Here is a 25,597-nt window from a genome sequence, read left to right as displayed (position 1 = left end):
CCACCTCCAGCAAAGAAAGACTCTTTCCACCTTCCCCAGCTCTTTTTTTTTGCAGTTGATTGCTGTTGGTTTGTTTAGTTTTGTCTTAAGTTTCAAGTAAGGAACAAAGCAGGAAGGCATCCTCAGGTGGCCTCCTCTCTTCTTCACAGGGTGCCTGAGCTCTTGCCAGCAGATGTTATCTTTGGGCCAAGGCCATGCAAGCTGTTCGCATCTCCTCTGAAGGACACAGCCAGAGAGGAATCAAGTGTGTCCTCTCCCTCGGCAGAGTTTTGTGTGACCCATGGAGCAGACACACTAGTTTGAGGAGCTGCCTTGAAATATTACCTAGGGAGAGGAATAATTTTTATAACTGAGTAGTTAGGCCAGCCTAAGGAGCAATCATAGAGTGGCAACACCGGGGACACTAAAGCTAGATAGTGCAAATTCACTGCAGCATGACTTAGCATGCATTGACACAAACCAACTGTACGCCATGTCAGGTGATGGCTGAACCGATGCACATTTAAAGTCTTGTGCAACAAGAAGCTTTGAGGGAGATGTAATTTTGCATAACCATGTACGTTTACCATATACATATGTATATATACCATATACACCATAACTGGCAAGCCACTCCTTAATACTGATGCCAAGCTGTTGATAAAAGTGAAATAGTATTGATATTAAAAATGAAACAGGCAACTCTTCACTGATTTCCTGTAGTAAGGTAAAACAGTTGGAGATGTCCATCAAAAAGAGTGGCCTTGTTTTTATTTTTAGAAACACATGTTTACAGCTCTCTGCTGAAAAAGCCCAAACTGCCTGGAGCAGGGCTTAGTGTTACTGCTGCTGCTGCTATTTTATAGCCTGACAAGAGTGCAGAGCTCCCTGCCCAAGCACTGCCTACACCCGCTGGCAACAGCCGCTGCCCCAGCAGCTCACAGTCTACATGGATGAGGCAAAAACCCAAAGATGAACAAAGCTGGGCTGGGAAGAGAAGGCAAGCCCGCAGAGCTGACATCTGCACGGTTCCCAGCTTAACCACACAGCACGTTCAGCCTCCTGTATCCTGCACAGTTACAAAGGCGTTCTTAAAGTTGTCGATAAGCTGTGCCCGGGGACTTGAACTCATAGAGCCACATGGAAATAAAAGAATTACTGCAAAGAGAAGAAATGCACTCCTTAAAGAAATTATTTATAAAATAAATCTGAGAGGCACAGAAAGTGATACATGGCTCTATTAAAAATGATGGAAAAAGGAAATTAAAAATAAGGTTTTGCCTTTCTCATTTGGCCTTTTTATTCAATTTTTTGAGTGCTTCTCTACAGAAAGCTACAGGTGTTAGCTTTTACTTTTTACCTTTTGTTCTGTGTCAGCTCGAGACTTTTTAGTTGGTGGGACAAGGCTAACCCATGTGTCCTACCACCCAGAAAAGTTATTTTATTTTGTACTCAGTTTTTCTGCGTGCAGAGGGAACAATAATAATGATATCTCAGTTTCCTAACAGCACATCTCAAAGCATCTGACTGAAGTGGTGAAGCAAGGATTTGTTCTGCTTGCCAAAAGCAGTAAGCACCAAAGTTTTTTAAACAATTTTTCTGAGTGCCATGTAGCCTAGTGGACTAAGCATAAATGTCCTTCTGCACTGGCTGTGCCATTTCACCTTGCCTCCTTGCTGAGTGAAGGAGTACAAGTATATCGCTACCAGGTCTCAGCAGGAGGCTCAGATGTCTCCACGCTGACTGCGCTAACCTCACATCACTCAAGAGTATTTCTTCCTCTCGCTGCCTGCTTACAGCACATGCTACCAAATCCAGAGTGTCTCACTCTACAACGACTGAAAGTCAAGTTTTGTGTGAGAACTACATGGAGCTCATAGCCTCTACGGGGAACCAAGATGTCTACTTAAAATCCATGCTCTCGCAACAAACTCTGCACAAGTTCTTGGTTCAAATGATTCCTAAGATAACTAAAATTGAAAAAGAAGCCGTCTCTTTGGCAGCATCCACAGGGCTGGACAACAGTCAGAGCCGGTCCTACCCGTGTCACACTGGCTTAGAAATCAATACAGACTCTGTACAGAGCAGTGATCAGCCTATGCATTTGACTCCTGTTCAGTTTGTTATGCTGATAGCATTGCTTATCTCATCCACTAGTGACATCATTATTTTGCAAGCCTCTGGGGAAAGCTGACAGCTCCAGCCTTTTTCATGATTTGTCAGTGTTTTTTAAGAGCTGATATTGCAGCAGCTAAACTTAACTCGAGAAAGCATCAGACAGACACAAATGGAAAATAAATGGGAACAAGCTACGAAGTTGGTTTCCAAGTATTTCAGTGCACATTTCCTCAACAAATTAGCTTAGAATTTGCATGCTAAGTTGCATATATGACTCTTTCCCTTAACATTATACCATCTTTTCTCCCTCGAGTTTTTCAAACACTGTTAGATACTGTAAAAGACAGTAAAAGGTTTATCTAATTCTTGTAAATAGACTTACTGTAATGAAGAGTTTTGAGATACACAGATCTCTGATCTGCCAATATGTAACAGATCATAGATGTTATTCAAACGACAAATAAGCTGATGAAATAAGCAATACTGCTTCTCAAATGTCCACCAAACTGTTGAACTGATAGACTATCCTGTGAGAGTATCCATCACTGAACTGACTTTAATTAGTCCCCAAAGTGCTTATTGATCAGCCGTCAAGTATGCACTGAAAAGAGAGAGCAAGGCTGTAATTCTGCAGATGCTGAACTGTCATTGTGACATATGCTGCGCTTCGCTGTTGTGAGCAAGCGTTGTTAAATGCATACTAGTACCTTTCTAGAATTAAACGGTGAGTTGATCTGCTATTAATTTAGCAGGTTTATTCTGCAGTGATGTAAAATATAGATTTCTGTCAGATAACTAAGTCAGACTACAAGCAGATAAAAAAGATTATCCTAGCCAACCTATGTACTCTCCCACTTGTAGGTGACAGACTGTTCACTTAGTGATATAAATGTCTCATTTTGTGTGCCAAATTTTCAGCATCATTCATAAGAGCTCAGCAAGTAGGCTTAGAGCAGAAGATAGCACTTAGGACAGGGAAGGGCACCTTAGAGTAAACACTTAGATAATTATTTTAGTTAAACCCACAATTGGTACCTTGGCAAATCCATCAACAAGACAGTAATTAGTGCTGTACTTCTGTGGGCTACAAGAGAGGAATGCTCCCATAGCAAGGTGCTGGCTTTCCTTTTCCACAGTCCTCTTCTAGAAAACTTCTTAACATAACATACTAAGACTGAATGATACAAAGTTAAAAGACATTGGAATTACCATGTGTTACCATGTGCTCTAGGGAATAGGCTTTTTGCAGACCAGTAATTCATCCCTGTTGCAATTACCGTCTTTGAATTGTTTCAGACTTTTCTCTGCTGTCATGAGTTCTTATCAGAAGGTGGAGTTGCAAGGGATTCATTAAATCACGTTAGCTAGTGCTTTCCCCACGAAATAAGTAAAATCTTATGTCAATTTTACTACACCGGTGGCCTCTAGCAGATAAGTAGGCTCAGTATTGGCTGTTTTCAGCATCCTGTTCACTTCCAAACCAACCTCTGATGTGGTTCTAGGAATTGTCACTGATATATTACTAGCAATACAGAATTACTCATTTCACCTTCTCAGATCTCTGGTGTGCTACAGTAAATTGAACTTAACTTTTCTATAGGGAATCCAGATTCCGTGTTATTTCAGCAAAGAAAAAAGAAAATCTGGCAGTAACTACCTTGAGAAATTAAACTAAGCCAAGATTTTTAAAGAGTAAGATAAAGCAATGGAAAACGCAAGCAGCACAGCAGCCCGGTCTTATTTAGTATTAAATTGTTTGCTTTGGACTGTCTCTACTTTTTCATTTTTCTGAAAGCCTTACATTTGTATTGCTCATGAAAAGGGTGATGCCAGTAGGAGTAATTTGGAAAGCCAAGTGGCAGATGTGAAGATGCATTTTTATGATATGCACCACTTTTCTCCAAAATTCGCCCTTATCCTTATTACCAGAACAGCTCTGTATTTTTAGCAAACTTGTCACCTCATTGATCCCTCCCTGAGTCTTTTAGAGGTCATTTATGAATATGCCCTGGCCCCTAAATAAATCCAGTGGAGACCTCCCTCCATTGCAACAGAAGAATCTGCCTACCTTCTCTTTCCTACCATTTCCAGTCACTCAGATGTTATTGCCATATTCCAGTACTTGCTCTGATAATAGAAAATATTTTTAGCTTTCCAGAGAAATGGAAGAAGAGTTTGACCGGGAAGCTCTCTCTGTTGCAAAGATCATCTATTGTAAAATCAATAATCTGTTGTCTCTTTAAGTCAACACGTAAGAAGATTTCTAAATCTCTCAGTTCACAAAGAACACCAACCCAAACCTCCCACAGTTTTCAGTTCAATCAACTTTTTTCCCTGTAAATGCCAGAAAATAAACTCTGCTCTGTGACCCCACTCAACAAACTGGGCTCCTTTTTCCCCATCCTCATTCACTCAAAACCTATGCCTCACTCTAGTTTCAATAGCTTATATCCTTATGTAAAACATGGGACTAATTGTTAGTCTACACTGGCTAAAAGTGCAGTAGGGAGAGGAGTAAGAAAGAGGAATGCAGCAGCTGGCATGCTGCACACCTGAAAACACTGACTGGCTGGCACAGCCAAGGGAGGAGCCATGCACAATCAAAAGTACTCATCATTTATAATTTGCTGAACTTGCAAAGATACAGAGTGAAGCTTAACTATTCACTTGTTTTTAGTATGATGTTTTGATCCATAATTCAAGAACCAGCGCATAAAATACCTACTGAAAATATAGTCTTAAAATACATTTTCGCTAGTCATGTGAGTCACATGTAGGAAACATACAAATACGCAATGAAACATGTACGAAAACCTTCTCTACATAAAAGAGATGGAAAATGAAGAAGTCAAGTCTCCCTTACAAAATTCTGATTATTCTAGCAAAATAAGCCTGCTTTGCTCACAGATTCTTAGAACATCTTCTGAAGCTGTGGTTCATCTGCTTCTGTTCTTATTTTCTCAACAATCCTGTATAAGATGTGTAAATTTAATGAGGATGGCACAAGCCAAAATCAACACAACATAAGCTACTCCCAGGGACTAAATGAAGACCTATGGTACAAATCTCCTATTTCCATGATAATTCCTAGTAAAGGGAAAGGGAATTAATTACATAAAGTGTTAGCAAGGAGAAAGGTCTCATTAGCATGCATTTTTAAAGAACAGTAGATATTTAATACTCCAAAGTGTCTGATTTTTTTTTTTTACATTTCATTGCAGTTCTGTTATTATACATTAAATAAGCTGCCAAAATGCTTTCTAGACTCTCTCTCTCTCAAAAGGCAGAGGATCAAACATTCTCAAGTTAAAAAATATCTTTGAGCAGAAAGTTTTTTAAAATTAAAATCTTCATAATGCACCCTTAGTGGAAGGTGGCATGTCTCTTCAATTTCTGAGTGATTTCTTATTTTCTTCTCTAGAGCAGTTTCTTCTTTGCAAAATCCACAGCACTGCTTATTGACTTGTTTGACCTAAACCCCATCAAAAGCAATGGACACAACTCCCTAACTACAGCAGGTTTTAGATCTGGCTCTATGAACAGGTTAAAAAGGATCTTCTGAGGCAGAAGTGCAAGACTAGATATTCAGAGATGGGTCCCAAAGCCACCTTTTTTTTCTCGCACCTTCTATGATATAGGAGACTAGGACATTTGGTACAGCATTATCACCAGAAGAAAAGTCAGTTATTATTCTGATACTTACTAGCTTGTGTTTGAACTCATCCATTACAAATATTTGGACCAAATCAGTAGCACTTCCTTTAAATATCCTATTTATTCTGGATCATTTTAGATAAACTGCTCTTGAGATACCTGCTGCTTGAGAAATCTGAAAGTAGGTGTGGTGAGGCCTCAGGTCTGGCTGACATGGTAGAGAGGGGTGGTAGACCTCACCATTTGGGTTTGAAACCAGCAGTTAATTCAACCCTTGATCCCATATAATTAGAGAAATCCAGGCATGTAATGTCTTAATACATGTGCCTAAGGGACCCACTCTTTGTCTGAGAAGTTCAAGGAGTAACAAATAGAATATGCACTTTCTTTACAGTGACTATATGCCTGTGCCTCAGAACAAGCACTTCTTACTACTTTAGCTTTTCGTGATTTTAATTCTCTTCTCTCATTCTCTTCAATGCACTTTTACGCAAAACTGTTTTTTAATTCTGGAAGGTAACCTTAATTTACAGACCTTTCTTGTAAGACAAGGAATGATGATAAGAAGTAAGCAGATTATTAAACCTTTCTTCATACACATACTTCCCCCTCACTCAAAAGGCTTTAGAGGTATTTAAACTCCAATAAGGCTTCACATTTTAACAGTTAATACTTCATGAGGGTACGATTCCTTTAAAAAAAATGGAACCACGTAGTAGGGAGAGACTTCAATATTGGTATATTATTCATGGACTGGAAAATAATTTGCTTTCTTTTGGACACAAAGATTTATCTCACAATAGTAGGATTGAATTTTTTTCCTTTTATTTTTTTCCCCCTATAAATCATGGGGCAAACAGGATGATGACTGCTCCTTTTTTAAGTGACTTGAGAAACATAACCCCTGGAAATTAAAATTGTAGATACTTGTTTTGGTAAGGCCACTATGATCTTATTCTGTAAACAGTAGATGTCACACAGAATTAAAAACTTGTGCATGAAGTTTCCATCTGTCTAGATATTGGTCTATCTTTATGTACACAAGCAGATATAACACACAGATATGCTGATGATCACTCTAAACATGCAAGCAGTGGAACAGATGCTACTCTGCACTATAGTCGCTTTACTAAGCGTGGGTTGTATCTGGCTAAATGTGGGCATCTACAGCTGACCAAGTCCTTTGCAACTAATGAAAAACTGGACAACAGAGTTAACGGTGTAGATCATTTAATCTGAAGCAGATGTTTGCATCCAATCAAAGGGGTCTGATCTCCCCATATTAGACTTCCAGTGACTATAACTGGAACCCAGATGGTAAGCTAAGATATTTGTACCTATACTGCAGGTGCCTGAAAATTAGGTGAAGTAAATTCATTCCCAACAAACCATCCTGCAGCAGTAACCTAATTCAAATTGTGCACATGCTCTGTATTTTAACTTCAAAAAACTTCCTATTTTACAAAAATTTTAAATTCCAAGAAAGCAATTAGCATTCACTGGAAGTCGTAACATGGAAGTTAGTATCTGAATAAACCTGTAGCCATCAGTGGGAAGGTATAGCACTAGTGTGAAGAAAAAGAGTGAAAATACCAAAGTCCAGTCCTGCAGATTTTCACTGGTGATTCAGCAAAGTATTTCAGCACGTGCTTCACTCTTTTCCTACCCTGGGCACAGGGGAACTAATCGTGCACCTCGCCAGGCACTGGAGTTATGCAACTGTTTAATTGAAACAAGATGGTATCTTCAGGGCTTACTCACCGCTGAAGCCCCACTTGTGCAATGGCTCCTACAGTCGCTGATCCCTGCAGCTGTGTGAATTGTCTGCGGTTACCACTACTTTGCAGAAGCTGATCCCAGCATATTCACTGACTACAGGCCTGAGCCAACAAGGTTTTGCAGCATCACACCCTACAGTGGTGATTTCAGAAAAAAAAAAGCCCTGAAGAAAAGCCCTCACAGTAATAAAAGAAGGTGGTTTATGTATGTTTTAGGAATCTGTGTCCATAACTGCAATCCAAAACAACCCAGGCCGGTTAGACGTGTCTCAATTTCTTTGGATCTCCTTTTTGCCATCTAAGTTGTTCTTCAGTTCAAATGTTCTTCAGCCCATTCACTGATGGGTGCACAATCTTCCCTAGGCCAAAAGCAAGCCTGCCAAGATGCACAAAAGTAATGTTTGACTGATCTCTGCCTGAGGAGAGCTCGTCTCTGATACCTTCCTAAACCTCCTTAAAATCACAAATTGTTTCTTGATATAAATATCATTTTTTTACGGTCCCCCAAGTCTCAAGGATAGGGAAGGAAGCAGCCTAGAGATTGTTATGCAGGGTACTGGAGCACAGATCTTTCAGTTCTTCCAGACAGAAAAGAGAATTTAGATGTACAGCTTCCTCAAACAGCAGGAGTCAACAAACTTTTATAAGAGGTGGATGTCACCAGTTCCTCCTCATTGTATAGTTATGTTTAAAAAAAAAGTAATTCTAGCTTTCTTCTTTCTCAAAACATATCCCCTCAGAAAAATATTTGGGGAAATAGTTATTACGCAGACAAGACATTATTCTGTAGTAAACAAGTTGTATAAACGGGTTTCAAAGACAAAAATATATTCAGACCTAACTTCTGTCAGATTTTCCAATGGGTCAGCAGCAGCTTGCCAGAATGCTCACAGTGTTTTTTTCCTGACCTCTCTAAATGGTACAGAAAGCCTACACAACTCTCTATTTTTCTTTTCATTATTTACTGATTCCAATCAGGGAGCAGGGAGGACATATGAGTAACATTTAGACAGCACAGCACTGAATCTGCAAGCACCTATGATTTTTACTGAGTGTAGTCCACAAGTCAAACCAAGCAGATAGCAGCATGGACAAAAACAAGGCAGAAAAGGAAGAAGCTTTGCTCTGGTAAGCCCTAAGTAGAAATGTCTCAGTAATCATCAACAAACTTATAATAAAATGGTTTAGTGTAGTTTGTGGGGAAAAATGGTTGAAAGTAAAGAGTAATTCTGAAAGCATTAGCATATGTATTCTAAACAAGTGAGTAGTCTTTCCAAAAGAGATAGTTTAGACTTGTGTAAAAAGGCAAAAATAAGCATCTCCACTGGGGGGTTAACTTACTAGATAAAGGCCACTTGAAGCTTATAGAAGTAGTCTGATATGGAATTTGTATAAGATAAGCTAAGTAAGTAACTGTACTTACTGTGTAAAGCTCGTTAAGTACTTTCATTAAGTCTTCATGAAGCTGAAACGCAATCTCTTTGCTCTGTAATTAAAAAGAAATCATTAGAAAAAGGCATGCAAAAACTGCAGCATACATTTGCTTCTTGATATTCATACTCATTGTTCATCCTAGATGGTGAATGCAATGTTGCTCACAAAGACATCGGTCTGACAGAATTACAGTGTACTAAAAATAATGATCCAGGTATGTAGAAGTAGACAGATAGAAGTAGACAGAAGTAGACAGAAGACTTCCAAAAGGAAACCCAGAAGTAATTTGAGAGTTTTTCCCATGAAGCATCAGGAAATTAGGTGCCAACAGAAAGGGTGAAGTTCAGGATTAGAGTTATAAGCCTGTTATATTATACAACTGATTAGAGTTATAAGTTATAATGGAACAAACTGTGTACTGTTTTATAACCGCGTGGAATGTGATACTCCAGAGGGACATCCCGCCCAATTTTACATCTAGAATAGTCTTTGTTTCTCAGCACATGCAACTATCTAAATATTTATGCAAGAAATAATTGTGGCTCCTCTTTGAAACAGATACCCAACTGCATAATATTCCACAGAGCGGGCTGCTGAAACAGCTTTGTTTAGCTTTTCTGGACTGTGTCTTTACTTTCATTCTGACCCAGAAAAAAAGAAATGCTTAGCAGTAGTTATTAACAAAAGTAAGTATGTCAAAATAAGAGTACTTAATTGGAGTCTCATTCAAATATATTCCTTTGTTAGTTGTCCATAGCAGTTCCATCACATGAAAATTGTGGCAACTGTGCAAGAGTTGAAGGCATTTGTACCACAGCCTTTGGAAAACAGCTATAGAATAGAGCTACAGGACCTGGCAAATGGCCTGGCTATGTTTCTTCTGCGATGCTCAGCACTGTAACATCCATGCTGGAAATGTCAGCTTTTTTTTTTCTGTGAATAAATTGATAATTAGCCTGACTTTTAAAAACTCCAACTTCATGATAGATGATTTCTCATAGCCTTAGCTATGAGAAATACTTGTATTTGTATAGAGGCCAAAGGAAAATCCTCAGGGGCAACTCATCTCCAAAGCTGCTAACACATACTTGGCCATCACTAAAACACCTGCAGGAATAATGGTTTCTGAATGAGAATTTCCAGTGCAACGCCCACGTACGAGGAGGAACCACGCCATACATCCCACCCACTGCGTCTTCTAGGAGGATGAAATAGACACATACAGTAGCTGGAACAGGAAACTTTGAATTTTTTCTCCTGTTCCTACTGTCATGCTCCTAACTCTAGGCAGTATTTTAAGGAACCTGCCATATAATTTACCAGTATTCACTCCCATCCCTATGTGCACGATGATTTTTAACTGACAAGAAGCTAGAAATACAAATTAAAAAACACTTCAGTGAAATTCTTCTATTCCCAAGAGCATTAGCTGTAGTAGCTAAGGCACAGTGAGACAGATGCTCTGAAACCAATTTACACAGAACTACTATGAAACTTTCCTTATTGCTTATACTTTTCAAAGTCTGGTATTTTTCATGAGGTATGCTTTACTACTGAAGTATCTAGAACATAAGGCTTACTACTTCCATTTCTTTGCAAAGATCAGATTATTTTCATCTAATATTAAGGACAAAAATTCATATGCATAACAGTGCACAGAGTGCTTGTAAAGAATTGGCAAAGGACTGCAGATTTGCAAGCTGCTGTAGGGAAACACAGCAAAAGCTTTAGCAAAAATTCTGAATTGCTTTTCATTGCTTTACATTGGCACCTTGCCTTTAAAAGTCAGCAGCGCAGCTCTGACACAGCTTACACATCTCCTCAACGCTCCAAGAAGTGGAGGCCACCTGCTTTCTCTTGGATAGCTGCTTCTATAGTGCTGAATATGAGTGGTCTGTTTTTTAAATTACTTTAGCGGAAAGGACAAAACATACAAATAAGATGGTTGACACTGATGACAGCTCAAGCCCTAAACACAGCAACGTTGATTCTAAGGCAGCATGGCTTAACCTGGCAGTGCAAAAGTTTGTTTGAGAAGGTGAGACAGAAAACCCCAAACCAATTTTCTCTTTACCCTTTGCAGTTCACTGAAGGACACACCCTCCTTTTCTGCTGTTCAGTTACACCTTAACGAAATAGACACAGGATGAGTTGAGGTTTTGGCAAAAGATCACTATTTACTAGGACCCATTTCTTCTCTTTGCTCCTGTAGAGCTTTGTCCAGCACTGAAACAGAACTGGTCCAGCCCTCAGGATTTACTGGCCACCATGAATACATGATCTTTTCCAGGCAACACATTGATCAATGGCAAATTTGAAAGCGAATGGAAGAGATCACAGAAGAGGAAAGGTAGCTTTAAATATGGTAAGCAAAAAGAGAGGGAGGGAGGCGATCAGCTAAAAGAGTAAAAATTAGGAAGAGACAGCCTAGCAATGCCACATGATCACAGAAGAGCCATCCTTCCACCAGTTCATCTGGGGACTCCAACCTGCAGAGGGTGCCTGTAGTGATGGGTAACATCTCAGCTGCTGCCACTTCCTGATGAAAGATTTTTTAGGAATTGTCCAATAAAAATTGTGAAATTTGGTTAACCTTAGCAGTATAAAAAGGATTTATTTTCAAGAACCAACATATTTTACATTAGCATTTAAGATCAAGACATAATGACTTGAGTGGCAAGCGATATGGCTTTTAGTGTGTAATATATAGCGTGTTAGAGCACCAGATAAGAAGTGCATTTATTTTCAGTGGTTAATGGCTCTCCTATTTCTCTTTTATGCTACCTATTCCCTGCAGTAGTTCAGAACATTGGAACGGTGTGCTCCTCTAGGAGCCTATCCTCAGAGCAGCCAAACAACAGAATGTAAGATGCAGCACACATTTTCCTGGAGCTGAATTGATCATGACATTAAAACCTGACAAACACTCACTGAGATGCTTCTTTATTCACTATGTACTAGAGAAATGTACTAGCACCTATTAACTAAAAGACATAATAAAAATGTTAGGGCACATGCAAACTCTTGCTAAAAATATTATATATGTTACTAATCTGTTTCAAAGCCTTAAGAGACAGTAACATGTATTTTTCACCTGATAGTAGGATTGATCATGCCCATGCAACAGACAAATAAGTGTACCTAAACCACCCTTTCAGCATATGCTCAACTTTCAACACATGTGTGGTCCTACTGATGTTATCAAGATTTATATTTATGGATTAATGTCTGAGAAACTTAAAATTTTATTCCACATTAAAATATCCTTTCATTGAAGTATGTAAGATTTTTTCCATCCATTTCAGTTAGAGCATAATTGGGCACCCAAACTTCACTCTTTTGTTTTATTTTTTTACTGAAATTTAAGAGTCAGTTCAGTTCTTCCTGGAACTCTTCAGTTTCTGTATTTAGCATACACAATGCTACTCTCAATTACATCATTTAGGGAAAATATTCTGTGACTATTGCTTTTAAATGAGTCTGCTGCTGGTCCCAGGGGAAGTGATGTGCAAACTCTTCTTTTAAGGAGCTTTCATGAGCTGTGGTGACACTGACATAACTAACTCATAGTAAAATTTTGTCCCAGATTTGCCAGTCTATAGCAACAAATAGTTTTGCTATCCTTTTAAACCTTTAAATGTTTAAGAAACTGATGCAAAAAGTCTCTATATATGCCACAATCTTTATAATGTCAAATAGATTTGGCAGGTAGTCATGTTCCTTGTTAATAGCCAGATTATGGAACTAAAATATTTATTATGCTTGGCTTCTCCAGCATCTTTTACTGTAAACATTGGAAGACATGTTCATCTTGGCTCGTTATGGTTTCTGTCCAAAGAAAATACATGTTTATAAATTATAAATATACAAATCTGCTTAAGGATTTTGTGGGTATGTGTTTATACAGTTGATTATTAATGCTGGGGTAACCAGAATCACAGCATGAAATGTTCTGCATAATACTTTTCCCTTCTGCTTGACATTTTTCTGTATTACTTTATTCTTTAATTGTCCCCATGAGGCCATCTACCCCATCTGCCTCAAGAAACACGCAAGCATGCAAGGTTTGAACTCTGCTACTTTATGTTTGTAATATTATGTGCAGCATGAAGGCCAGGCATGAGCAGCAATCTGTACTGCTTTTATATGCAAGCAACTAAAAAGAAGAAGAGCTTAAGTGCCTATCTGGAAGTATGAGGCCTGACATAATATCATCAGATAAATGCCACAAAATCTCTGAACTAGATGCTATCTTTGCCCTGCATTTAGTATCTTTAAACAGAGGCTGGTTCCTGACTCCTGCGAAAAAGAATGACAAAGAACTCCTGGGAGAACAAAAATAACGTCTACATGTTAAGTGGGCCAGCCTAGACAGGAGAGCCATGTACAATCAGGAACCTGAATACTACCTATCCTGGCCCATCAGAACATGTGAGGTAGAACTAACAGGTACCAGTTCACCAAAGCAATTCAAATGTTGAGACAGATGTATAGATGCACACAAAAGGAAGAACCAGAATGAGGAAGAAAGAGAGTGAAACAAGGGCAAGGTACAAAGAGCAAGGGGCACAGACACCCTTCATCACTACATTTCATAATGACAAACACTGGGTACTGCAGACACCTTTCACAGAAGGACTAGAGAAAGTGATTGCTATAGACTTTGTGCTGTATCCTACATTGAAGACATCAGCAGGAGAGGGAACAAATCAATACTCAACTGGTAAGCATGGCCAGGAAATGAGGAAATTGTTTGATCTTTCCATTACCACAATTCAAGCTGGAGCCAATCTTAGGATAGCATACAAGTGGTATCCCTCTAGAAAATGTTGGGCTTACTTCATGGAAAAATTTCATTTGAGGACCTATGTGCCCACCACCGGGGTGGAAAAAGCCAGGAAAGGCTACCATTGAGAAGCAGAACGGGCAGCCTCATCCTCTCAGGATGAGGGGGAGAAAAAAGAGGGAGCAGAAAGAACCAAGAAGCTCAAAGTGACTTTGCTGTTGTCTCCTCATATCTTGCCTGTGAGAATGGGGCAATCCACTCTGAGACACTTTTCCCTTTCTGCAACAGGCAGATTGGGGGTTCAGAGCAGAACGATGGAGATCTGCTCTGATCATGGACTTGGTGTAGTTACTCTCCAGACTTGGAAGTGGAGTTAAAGGACCTCCAAAGGTGCAGAAGCTGCTGCTGCAAGACCAAGGGAGAACTAAAACGAGATGATAATAGTGATGCATAATACTATTAGGTTAATAAACTGGAAGATATATAATTAAATGATTTAATTCTTGAATACAGAGAAGCTTGATTAGCTGGTATTTGGAAATTACTCAGAAAGACATTAAGTGCTCCTATGTGCAATGCTGTGAGAGCCACTGGAGTAGATATGTCCGATGGGTGTATTTTCCACTCTTGACCATGGACTGCAGTAAGATATTAAGCATGAACTTGTTAGTCTTTATTTTTGAAATCTTCATATTACTACTGTTATTATTTACATTTATTACTTATAAGAGAGAAAGTACATATTTCACAGAACAGTATGATCAGACTACAATGTAGAAGTATCTGCAGGATATGGTTTGTCTCTATTTTAATCTGAAATCTGTGAACAGTGAACGAATCACATACCCTTTCATAAGGATGACACCCATTAAGACTTATTATACTTTTCTCTGACAGAGTTTGATTCTAAATCCAGTGTTTTTCAACAGTAACCTACAGAAAGTGACAGAAATTGGTTAAATATTCTATTTTGTGTTTATAGATCTCCAACAAATTCCACACAGTTTTCTTTAGGGAGAATACAATTTTGATGGAGAAGAGTGTTGGATGTCACCTTTCTCATTCTAAGTGCACCTTCTCTTTGCTCCTGTGACCTCCTTCCTTCAAGGGGGACTGTAGTACAGGACATGTGCATTTTGCAGTTAATCTCTTTCTGTTGCCTGCTGGACAGCCATTAAGCCATTCTGAGACAGGCTGTGATATACCTTAAGTTAGACTGCTCATTCACATCTGACAGAAATTATCACAGAATCATAGAATGGTTTGGGTTGGAACAGACCTTTAAAGACCATTATTGTTGAAGCTGCTCATTTAGACTAAACATAGATGTGGACAGCTTATGTTCTTCATCAATAAAGTAAGACAATTTGCTAACAGCTTCACCTCCCACACAGGTCTTGGTTTTCTCTCTGTCCAATGTTGTTCACCTCATTTTATAACTCCCTTCTCTTTTCACAGAAGAGAAACTGGAGCTTCATCATCACTCAAGGTATAATCAGTTCTGCAGCTGGGAACTAACAGCAAATACATCACCAGTACTCTGCAGCAAGCACCACAGCAAGAACTGTCCACACTAGGACTCAGTGGAAACACCAACCTTTTCCAGCAAGTATTGATTCCTGATGGATTGTCCTAAAAATGTGTGCTCAGAATCGATACCAGTGAACAACCACTGCCACATTCAGGCCACATGCCCATGAAGCTCACTTACACCATGCCGAGATGACACCCGTCTTCCTGCCACCTTCCCCTGACATGACCAGCCTGGCTTAGATCCCTTCACAGAGCCTTTGGTGAGCTCAGTCTGCCCACGCTCAGCTAACAGCTGTTTGATGTGACACTATCACCGAGTGTCAGCTGGCAAACCTTGCTGAAAGGTAGGATAGGGCTGTTGAGGATCTGAGCTACACTAAGGTGAGCTCCAGGTTATGCACAGCAGGACTCCCACAATTTCCTTTCTCTTATTTGCCCTGTAGAAGATCCAAGTTAGGAACAAAAAAGCCAGAGCAGCTGCTTGCTCTTCTTCAAGAAGCTGTTCTAGAAAAATCGAAATTTTGCCATTCCTGGGCACAACACGGAGGAAAGAGACGAGTCTGTCAGGAAGATGGGACAACAATGCACTGAAAATGTCCACGTATATTCCTCCTTCTGAGAAAAAAGCTGCAGCAATCTCCATAATAAGAGTTATGAGTGAATAAAGACGGACACACACTTCTCCACGGAAAACTTTATCTAGATATTTTTGTACCGTCCATCTGGAGAGAAGGGAAGGAAATGCAAGTTTTCCAGTGCTGAAGAACTGAATTACGCTGAAAGCAAACAGGCTAGTCTAATAACACACACCTAGTGAAGACGAGATTTCTGAGATATGACATAACTGAAAAACTATTAGATCCAATACCGAAAAATTTCTGCTGGTCCAAGCAAGTCTGAGATATCTCCACATAGACAGTACTGTAGCATGCTCAAATTGTTTTTCCCATTATCTTTTCAACTTCTATAATAATCTCCCATATTACTAAGTTTAGTGGTTTGTGAACTACAGTTTTATGCATCAGACATATTATATGAACAGACCATTACTGATTGAGAAACTATAAATTTCAACTCTATGACTGTGATAGGTTTTAATGCACACCAATAAATTTGATTCATGCTTTTACTTTTTTTCCTCCAAGTACAACATATGCGCTCACTAAATAATTCTTCTCTCCATCCCATTGCTATCTATTGAGGATTTTGATCAGATATATGTGAAATCAGTTCCCTATTTTGAAAACATTAATCTGCTCCCCTTGCCATCATTTAGTCACAGACTTTACAGTCTTTAACCTTTATTCTTTTTGAACTCTTTTTTGTATGACGCTTGCCTACCAGCATCCCACTGTGACTGATGGATATGCATTTATAATCTATTTTTATTTCAGAACATTACAACAACAACGACTGCAAACACATTACGTAGATCTCAAACTACGGCTGCCTAGAGTGCTTGCTTAGCACAAGAGGGATTTACGCATTGTATGTGTTATGAAAACACATAATGGGCATGTACAAGGACAAACATGTAGAGAGATCACGCTTAAATGATCTAATAGAAGTAATTATGTTATCAAAAGTGTATGTTCATATTTAATACTGGGAAGGAAAGGAAACACTTTTAGGAGAATCGCAGCATATGCTACTATCTTTATGCCAAGGCACTACAAGGCACGCCCTCACTTTGGCTTGAATTCATTTCTCTCATGGCAGAGTTACAATGAAATACTGTTTTTACAAATAATTCATTAATACAGCATTACTATTTTGGGAGTCCTAAGCGAAAACTGTTTCCTTTCTGCATGGATAGACAAGTGTGCTTTTGAGAGAAGAACAGGCTTTTTTCCTTGCCTTTTGGATATTTGCAATTCAGCTCCTAAGGTCACCAGCATATACAGCAGGTTCCCAGGCATTTCAGTGCTAAGGATTTGCTCCGCAAGAACAGTCATGAAGAATTTATACGTGTGCTAAAACAGATTTTATGCTACATGTGCTGAACCTTCTCCTCAAATGCTACCTCTTAGGACATTTTTGCCTCCCTCATGCATCTTACAAGCCCGGCTGGAGGACTGCAGGAGAGGCATTACCTTCTTGAACATTCTGGTAGAGTCTTCGCTTATCTGCATGAACCGCATGATCACGTTGTTTAGGTAGATATCGCTCAACGTTGCATGGTCTTTGCTTTCTCTTCTCACTTGGTTCAGGAGTAAGTACCAGCAATTCACTGGCGACAGGAGGTTCTGGTCTTTCCTAAGGAGGAGATACACTCATGTATTATGTACAGAAATTAAAAAGTTATATTATTAACACAAACATCCCCCTGACATTTACAGCCATAACTTGTTATGTAAAAATGGCTGTTTCTGAATAGTCAGTCAATCTGTTCTTGGAATAACTTGGGTTAGGCTAGCTTCAGATCACTTTTAAGACACATTCTATAAATCCCATGAGGCATGGGTACAAAAATATAGAAAAAGCATAAGGATTCAGAACACTGCAAGCCACCTGAAAGTATTAGTCTTGCCACACATCTTACAGTTGCTTACAGATGGAGCACATGTAAATATTCAAAATCAATAAAGGTCACTGCTGAAAGAGTAACAGTAATTAATTTTTTACATTAGAAATAAACAAGCACTGCAAGTGCATCCCAAATCCTTCATGAGCAAAATTGCAGGTGTAGCTGTTTCACCACAACGGATTTGTATATCTGCTATAAAAGTAGAAGGTAATGCCACAAGCATACATATTCTGTGATCAGTGTTCATAAATTCACAGCACCCATAAGGACACTGCTACTGCCAGTCACAGATGGTTCAATTACATGACAAACAGGAGGACTGGACTTTTTCCACAGTGGTCCAGTTCTGAAATTACTTGTCAGACTATTTGCATTGTAGGCCCACTCCAAGCTTTTTATATTGCAAAAAGTGAAATCACAGGTGACTTCTCATTTCTTTTACACAAAGCAAAATAAAAATACATGCAGTTCAACAACTGTTTTACAGACAACAAAAACCTATTTATAAAATTTGCCTTATGATATTATTGAAATTTTAACTTCAAGTCTGCCTTGCAACTAAGTGCTCTAGAAACTTGCTGCTCTTTTTTTTTCTCTCGTGCAGGGATTCTCCTATAGCCAAAAGGATCAAGCACGTGAAGATAAAACAGCCAGAGGTGGTGATGAATTGAGGGAGAAACTCCTTCTACTCTTGGTAAATTGTTTTAATAATTAACTATTCTCACTGTTAGAAATATGCCCTTTAATTCCTTATCTAATTGCTTACCTTTAGCTTTCACCCTCAGAATCAAAGCAACAACAAATGATTAACAGACAAAAGCCTTTTGTTAATCATCAGTGCTTTGCTTTGCTATGAATCAGAAGTGAGCTAAGGAAACTTCCCCATTTTGTTTGAGATGGACATCTTCACAGTGTTACTCACAGCAAGAAGCTTCAGGGTTTTATCAGCCAGGTCAGCCAACATGAGCACCCCTGAAGGGTGATACTACTCAGTCCTCACTGCTTCTGCATGTCCCAAAGCCAGTCCCACAGACCATCCTGCCTGTTCTGGGGGGAATGGTGGGAACAGCACAGGGGACCAGCAGTTAAAATTACTTTTGCTGCAACCTCTTCTGAAAGCAGAGAATTACAGAAGAAAGCCAAAGGCAGGACTCCAGTCATAACCCCCATGCACATCTGCCAGTCTGGATTTAACATGTTTAAGAATGAGGAAAGATGTTTCTACGCACAAGGCAGAAAGGTTTTGCCACAAGCTGCATAAAGCCAGGGCACTCTCTGAAGTGGTGACATATGCACATGTTGGTTATTTCAGAGAATCATTTAGTCACTTAACTGAATTTTAAGAAATATACATTACTGCTCTTTGAACTGTGTAAGCTGTATTTGGATTAACCTTTCCCTTGCCAGATGTGTTTGGAAAAAGACTTTTGTCCTGAAACAAAATGTCTGTGTATCTCTAGCACAGCACTGACTGGACAGTGGAAAAAGGTACTTATTTTTCAGTTTTACAAACATAAAATATTGTTTTATACCCATAAGCATAGCAGGTCCAGGCAAATTAATTCATTAATCATCTCAAATCAGGAAAATAACCAGATGAGGCTATATCAGCAAGTAATGCATTTGAAACACTTCAGAAAACATGCTGTACACACTTGACCACTTTTGTTTTGCATACAAGTTACTACGCCATGAAGGGATACATTAAATTGTAAACAAGGCATAACATTCATATCATCTTCATTTCCAGGAATAAGAGGGGTCAAGGGGCAAACAAGTTCACATGAAACCACAAATCAATAAATTTTTTCTTCTTAATGCCTTTTTTGCCAAAATTCTTGTCTTTTTATTTTTTTAATGGTGGTTGACCTTTATTTAGACACTTTCAAATCCTATCAACTCCACTGCAAGAGATCAGCACACAGCTTTCAAGCCCTTTGAGGGCTCTGCACCTCTTCTAGGTACTGGCTGTATTTTGGGTAGTTTAAATTCTGTATGGGAGGTTAGGGAAAATATTTGTGCAGCTTACATATTAAGAAACTGAAACCACTTGTCAGAAGCTTACATGAATAACTGCAGAGGGCCAAATCCCCAAAACAGTATTTAGGCACCTGTCTACTTTCACCTGCAATGAGAACTGCTATGCTGCTAAATCGAGGTGGGAATTTTAAACATATCTTTGAACCTGGGCTCAATCTGGCAGTACTCCAAACCAGCAGAAGCAAAGAGTGGCGTAGCACTCCATCAGTGGCTAACACGGGGGCGAGGGGGAAGGAAATCTGCCTTACTTGTACTGCTGATGATCCTTTGTACTTCTTGTTTTTGCCATGAACCTCTCTGCCAGTTTTTCCAGGTTTCGGGAATACTCCATCTCTATTTCTGACTTCTTGCGGAAGAAATCCTGCAGATCCTGAAGAAGCTGCACTCTCATTTCAGTCTGCTGCTCCAGGCATTTCTGCTGCTCGATGAGTTGAGCACGGATCTCTAATGAAAGAAGCACACACCCACTCAGGTCAGTGAAAGTAAATGAGAATTGAGTGTTACCAACCAAAATTACAATTACTCCAGCATACTTCAGCTTCACAGCTACACCAGATGGATCTGAATTTCAGGTCCTGCGGTGAGACGCAGCAGTGGCAGCTCTCACTTCTGCCACCACACGCTTGTGCCCCAGCATCCTCCCACCTGCTGTCTGTCTCACAAATGGCTGTGGCAAGGGCTCAGGACTCTGCTGGGCTCATGTGAGCAGAAGACCTGCCTCCTCCTTCCTCTCCCATCCTCTTCCTGGCCTCTGGCATTAGCACATCTGGCTTGGAGTGACCTCCTTGCAGGAGGTAGTGTGCAACCATTTGAGCAGCAGCTCTTTCTGCTGCCCTAAAACATGGCAGGATAAACAAGCACCCTTTGGGCCCGGATCAGCCTGCTGACTGCCAGGTGGGCCATGCTGCTTGGTATCATGTACACCATGGAAACAACCTTGTGATGAACTCTGGAGGCATTATCCACCATAACTATGCACAGATGAGCTTCTGTATCTGCCCCATCGCTGCGGTATACTATACATGCATTCACCAATATTTTACAGTGCATGTAGGGGAAAAAGTGTACCTATATTTAGAGATAGCTATTTGAAAATTTGCACAAGGTGCCAGAGTATTAATGTAAAACCAGATCAGTCAATGTAGAAGAGTATATATGCTCACAGTCATCACCTAGAGTAACAGAGAAAAGCCTCCAGATTTCTTACCACTGTTTGCCATATACACAATTGCTATGTGGTAGGGGTCTTCTTTTCTTTCTTTTTTTTTTTTTTTTTTTAGCACTTTTATTTCTTGAGTGCTAAACAGTTAATCAGATTCCAGGAACACTTAGTCTAAAAACTTCCCTCTGGTTCTTTTCAGAGACTGGTTCATGAGAGTTTGTCAGCTGCCCAGGTACAACGTAATCCAACTTTGTGGAGTAAACACAGGAGTAAAGATTTTGTGACCATAATATATGTATATATATTTTTAAACAGTCTAATGTCATAACAAGGACTTATCGATAGCAAAACAACATGCCAGAAGTGATGTCCATGTAAATGCAACACTGTTGCGAACTTTTACTTGATTCCTAATGATGTAACCATGCTGTGGGCAAGAAGATATGGGAAATCTTAGATGTCTCACTGGTTTGAAACAGAAAAGCATTCTAAAAACCACTGCTAACATCACAGGGAACTGCAAACCAGTACGTAGTAATAACATTGCAAAAAATTACCTGATGCAATTAGGAACTAATGTATTCATACTTATCTTAAAGCAGGTACAAAGGCAGAGATCCACTCTGCTGGGATTCGAATGTATATACTGAAATAAGGTAGTATAAGCACAGAAAACTGTTAAGCCATTATATTTATTGCAGGAGGGAGACACTGCAGTATTTTCTTCCAGATCTCCTTTGAGCTAACCAGCTGCTGTGTTAATCATTAATGAGACCATCCATTTTTATAGTCTGGGAGGTGAACCAAAAAATCCATGGTTTGGTTTTCATTTCATTTCAAATCAGTTTGTTGGAAAAGGACCATGCCTCCAGCAAGGATGAGCCACTGTAATACAACACTGTATCAATGACATTCATGTACATACAGAAGAAAATCACATTGGAGCTGCAAGGTTATTAACAGAAACAAAAACCCAAGCCTGCTTTTTTGGGTGTCTACTACTTTTAATATTGCAATCATGGAAAACTCCTGTGTATAGGAAACCAGTTGTAGAGATTCACTGATCAGAAGCAGCAATTTTGTGCATAAGCTGGAGTTTTGACTAAATCCAAATCCATGTACATGGTCCCTGTAAGTTGGCCATCTCCCTTTCCCACTTCTGTCCCAGTTATTTTACAAGCAGAGCCCTGTACAGAGCAATTATGTTCTGATTATTTTGTAGGTCAGTGGATCTTGCTGCTGTAATTCTTCATTTTTAGGCAGGCTTTTACCATAGCAACAGGAAAAAGAAAGATTTTAGAAACAGCAATGTACGAATAGAGATACATGAAAAAACGAACAAGGGACGACAATGAGAAATTGCATTAGCTTTCTGATGCTGTCTGGATTTCCAGTGGACAGTATTGTCTTCAAACTTCTATATTAGAAAACAAAATTGGAACATGATCTCTGAAAGTCAATGGTGGCTGAAGTGTCCAAGCTCTGAGTAAGGTTGTAAGTTAGGGGAACAGGGGGACTGCAGGTTTATGAAGGAAGTTCAATAATTTCTGGCTATTTGAATCTGGGCAAGGAGAAAGAACATGCTGGCTCCAAAAGACTGAGCCTCTGACCTCCCGCTGGAGGAGAAAAAGGGGAGATGCATGTCCCACTCACGCCAGCTGACCAGAGTGTGTCCAGACGAGACTTCAGCATAGCAGTTCTCCTTGCAGTCTTTCACGTCCTTCTGCTCATGCACTTTTTAATTCTTTTACTAATAATGTGTGTAATGCTATATTGGCAAGCTGAGGAGATGGCAATGAATAAGAAATCAGATCAGCAAATGTTGTGATTTTCACTTTCTGATAAGAGAAAACTGTGGATTTAAAAAAACACACAACCCACTAGCAAAATACCCCAACAAACACTGGCATAACAGCCAGCCAGCCTGAGTGGCTGTGCATCACAAAATCACAGCTGCTCAAGTACTATTAACTAACATAGACTACCCATTACCTACTGCTACGGAAAAATGCACCACGGCAACGCTATCTTCTTTAACCAACCCACACGTGTGATTTCCCTAGGGCTACAAAGAATGGCATGGAAAATTGTTGCACTATATTCAAAGAAATAAATACCCAATACGCTGAGAAGGTGCCAGGTTAAAAACTAGTAGAGCCCAAACTCCATAGATACAGAGACAGGTGCAGGAGGCACCAGAAGGATGTCTGTCTTTACTTTGCTGGCACATTTAAATTCAAAGTTGAACTGATACCAGTACCATTACTGAGCTGTAATGGACAATGACATTGTCCTATTCTGCTCTGCAGGGTGGCTGTTGTCAAGCGATTGCCAAACTATTTTGTGCCAGGAACAGGCACGTTTAAAGCCTGGACAAATTAACACCTTCTCCATCTCTGCAGAGCAGCTTTGAGTCATACTCACTGGTTTTCGGGCCAAGGGCTGGTTCAAAAGGAATCCCATCCATTTACACTGCAGCTTGAACACACTGAATTCACATCAAGTGAAAAAAAAACCCTACCCTTTGTCCAAGATTTACACACATGACCAAAGCAAGGAAGCAGCTAATATGACTGTAATTAAATCAATAACCTCTAAGTAAAGTTTTATTTCTAAAGATTTTCATGTTAAAAATTATTGCAGTTATACCCTCATTGACACCATCCTCTAGAATTACTGCATTAAGTATAAAATCAAGGTTTTGTTTCTGGCAGCCTGCAAGATAGAACTCTAACCTTTCAACAAATCTTTATTTTCTTCTGACAAGAGGTTAAATCAGTGCACTATGAAAAGCAAAAGGAGACAAGATTACACCTGTTTTGAGAGTTAAGTACAGAGCAGATGAAGTTGAGCTTTGAGCTACTGACATCACCCAAATCATAATCAGAAAGAAACTCATCAAGGTTACCTCTTTGCACACAGTACAGTATTACAAATAATGACTTATATAGCACTGCATATTACACCATACTACCCTGGAGAAGATATGTGTAACCAGTTATAGGCCAGTGCCCCACCTGAAGGCACCCGTGGTGAGATATACTGCAACGTGACACACGACGATGACGCTGGCCACACACCAGAAAGAAACAAAACTCGTCACCTTCACTTCAACACACACGAAAGCACCAGGCTCCATCAAACATCCCCAAAAGCCATGGGAAACCCCCTCCTGACCTGACAAGCCAGACACATTGTAAATACACAGTATTAACCAAATTAACCCACTGGCAGACCAACACTGTGCCTGCGGAATGCCACTCCGCTGCAGCACTCCCCACTGCAACGCCCGCATCCCTGCCCTGCAATGCTGCAGTGCTCCTGCTGCACCGCACTAGGCTGTGCCTAGTCTTGTCAGCCCTCGGAGACCTTCCAGGCCACCGTGAACCCTCATTACGAACTCTTGACCAAAGCAACTCTAATGAACACTTCATGGTGCCGTTACACGCCTGTTGCGAGCCACTTTCTGCCTGGGCCACCTCATGAGCTGTTGCAGCCTGCCGCCCTTAACTCCTGTTTAAGGGAATTAACTTTTGTGCTCGCAGGGTTTTTGGTGTTTGCTGAAAGCTCTGGAAGGTGTCTCAGAGACACCTCTCCCTGGCCGCCCCCTCAGCATCCCACCCGCCGTATCACCTCCTTTCTTTCTTTAAATACCACCTTAAAAAAAAAAAATTAAAATTTTACATGAGTTTTAAAACACTCAGAAATGTCTCATCAAATGCAATAAGGACAATACATGGTATCTTAGACTTTCTGTTTCCAAACCATTCCATTACAACTTAGTCATTTTTTTACCCCAGTGAGCTATCAACACACATATCCCTCATTCTCACATTTATGATATCCAGATCATATTACACAGGAAAAGATTCAGACATTAAGTTCAGCCTAGATATCATCTGGTGACCAACATACATTTGTAATTAAGCAGATGTTGGAGCGTTAATCATCTTGCAGTTCCTCCTTGAAGATCCTTGGGCCTTACATGACTCTCGCTGTGCCTCAGTTATTTAGCATAAGAACGGCGCATGTCTGAGCCTGCTGCCAGAGGCTGGGGTGCTGCATTGGGGGACTGATCTTTCCAGTTTCATCCCAGCCTTCCTCCTTTGTAAGGACCTGCTTTTGGCTTCTCTGTTGAGATGGGCTAAGCTTTGGTCTAGCTGAATGCAGCTGGCCAACATCTGCAGTTTAGGTTTTGTTTCAGTAAAGTGCTTAGCTCCAGCCTACTGAGGACGCTGCCAGAAGAGAAACCACAGCAGGACTCACTGAGGGGGGCCTGGAGGTGCCCCTGTGCACCATTAGTAGTCCTTAACGCCATATCACCCCTAGGATCAGCGCTCCCACACCTGCCACAGATGTTAAACTGCCTCTCAGCAGACAAGAAGATAAAGATGATGAGAGGTATCAGCCCTGTGGTGGGTGCTCTGGCCCAGCCGCTGATACTCCTCTCTGAGATACACAGCCTAAAGGTACTAGTACTGGACGAGCTTTTCTTTCTCAGAGCCATGGCTAGAAAGCTATTTAAGTGTTTCTATGACAAATGGTGAGGGAAGCTCTGTGGTCGGCAGGGAGTCTGGCTCACGCTC

At 40.1% G+C, this 25,597-nt stretch overlaps 1 protein-coding gene across 2 annotated transcripts in view; it reads right to left on the bottom strand.

The window, feature by feature from the left end:
- Window positions 1-25,597, bottom strand: part of SRGAP1 (SLIT-ROBO Rho GTPase activating protein 1) — a gene marked incomplete at its 3' end in the record, with an annotated part of 152,111 nt that overhangs the window by 54,059 nt on the left and 72,455 nt on the right. For both annotated transcript variants that reach the window (XM_082011432.1, XM_082011433.1), the window contains exons 2-4: window positions 20,098-20,293; window positions 17,376-17,538; window positions 8,953-9,015 (exon numbers count right to left, since the gene is read on the bottom strand). In XM_082011432.1, coding sequence (XP_081867558.1) covers window positions 8,953-9,015; window positions 17,376-17,538; window positions 20,098-20,293 — 422 coding nt within the window. The remainder of the gene's footprint in view (window positions 1-8,952; window positions 9,016-17,375; window positions 17,539-20,097; window positions 20,294-25,597) is intronic.

Source organism: Phaethon aethereus, assembly GCF_964289735.1.
Source record: "Phaethon aethereus genome assembly, chromosome: 1".
Taxonomy (NCBI): Eukaryota; Metazoa; Chordata; class Aves; order Phaethontiformes; family Phaethontidae; genus Phaethon; species Phaethon aethereus.
Note: the sequence above shows the minus strand (reverse complement) of the source record. Positions and strands in the feature narration are given on the sequence as shown.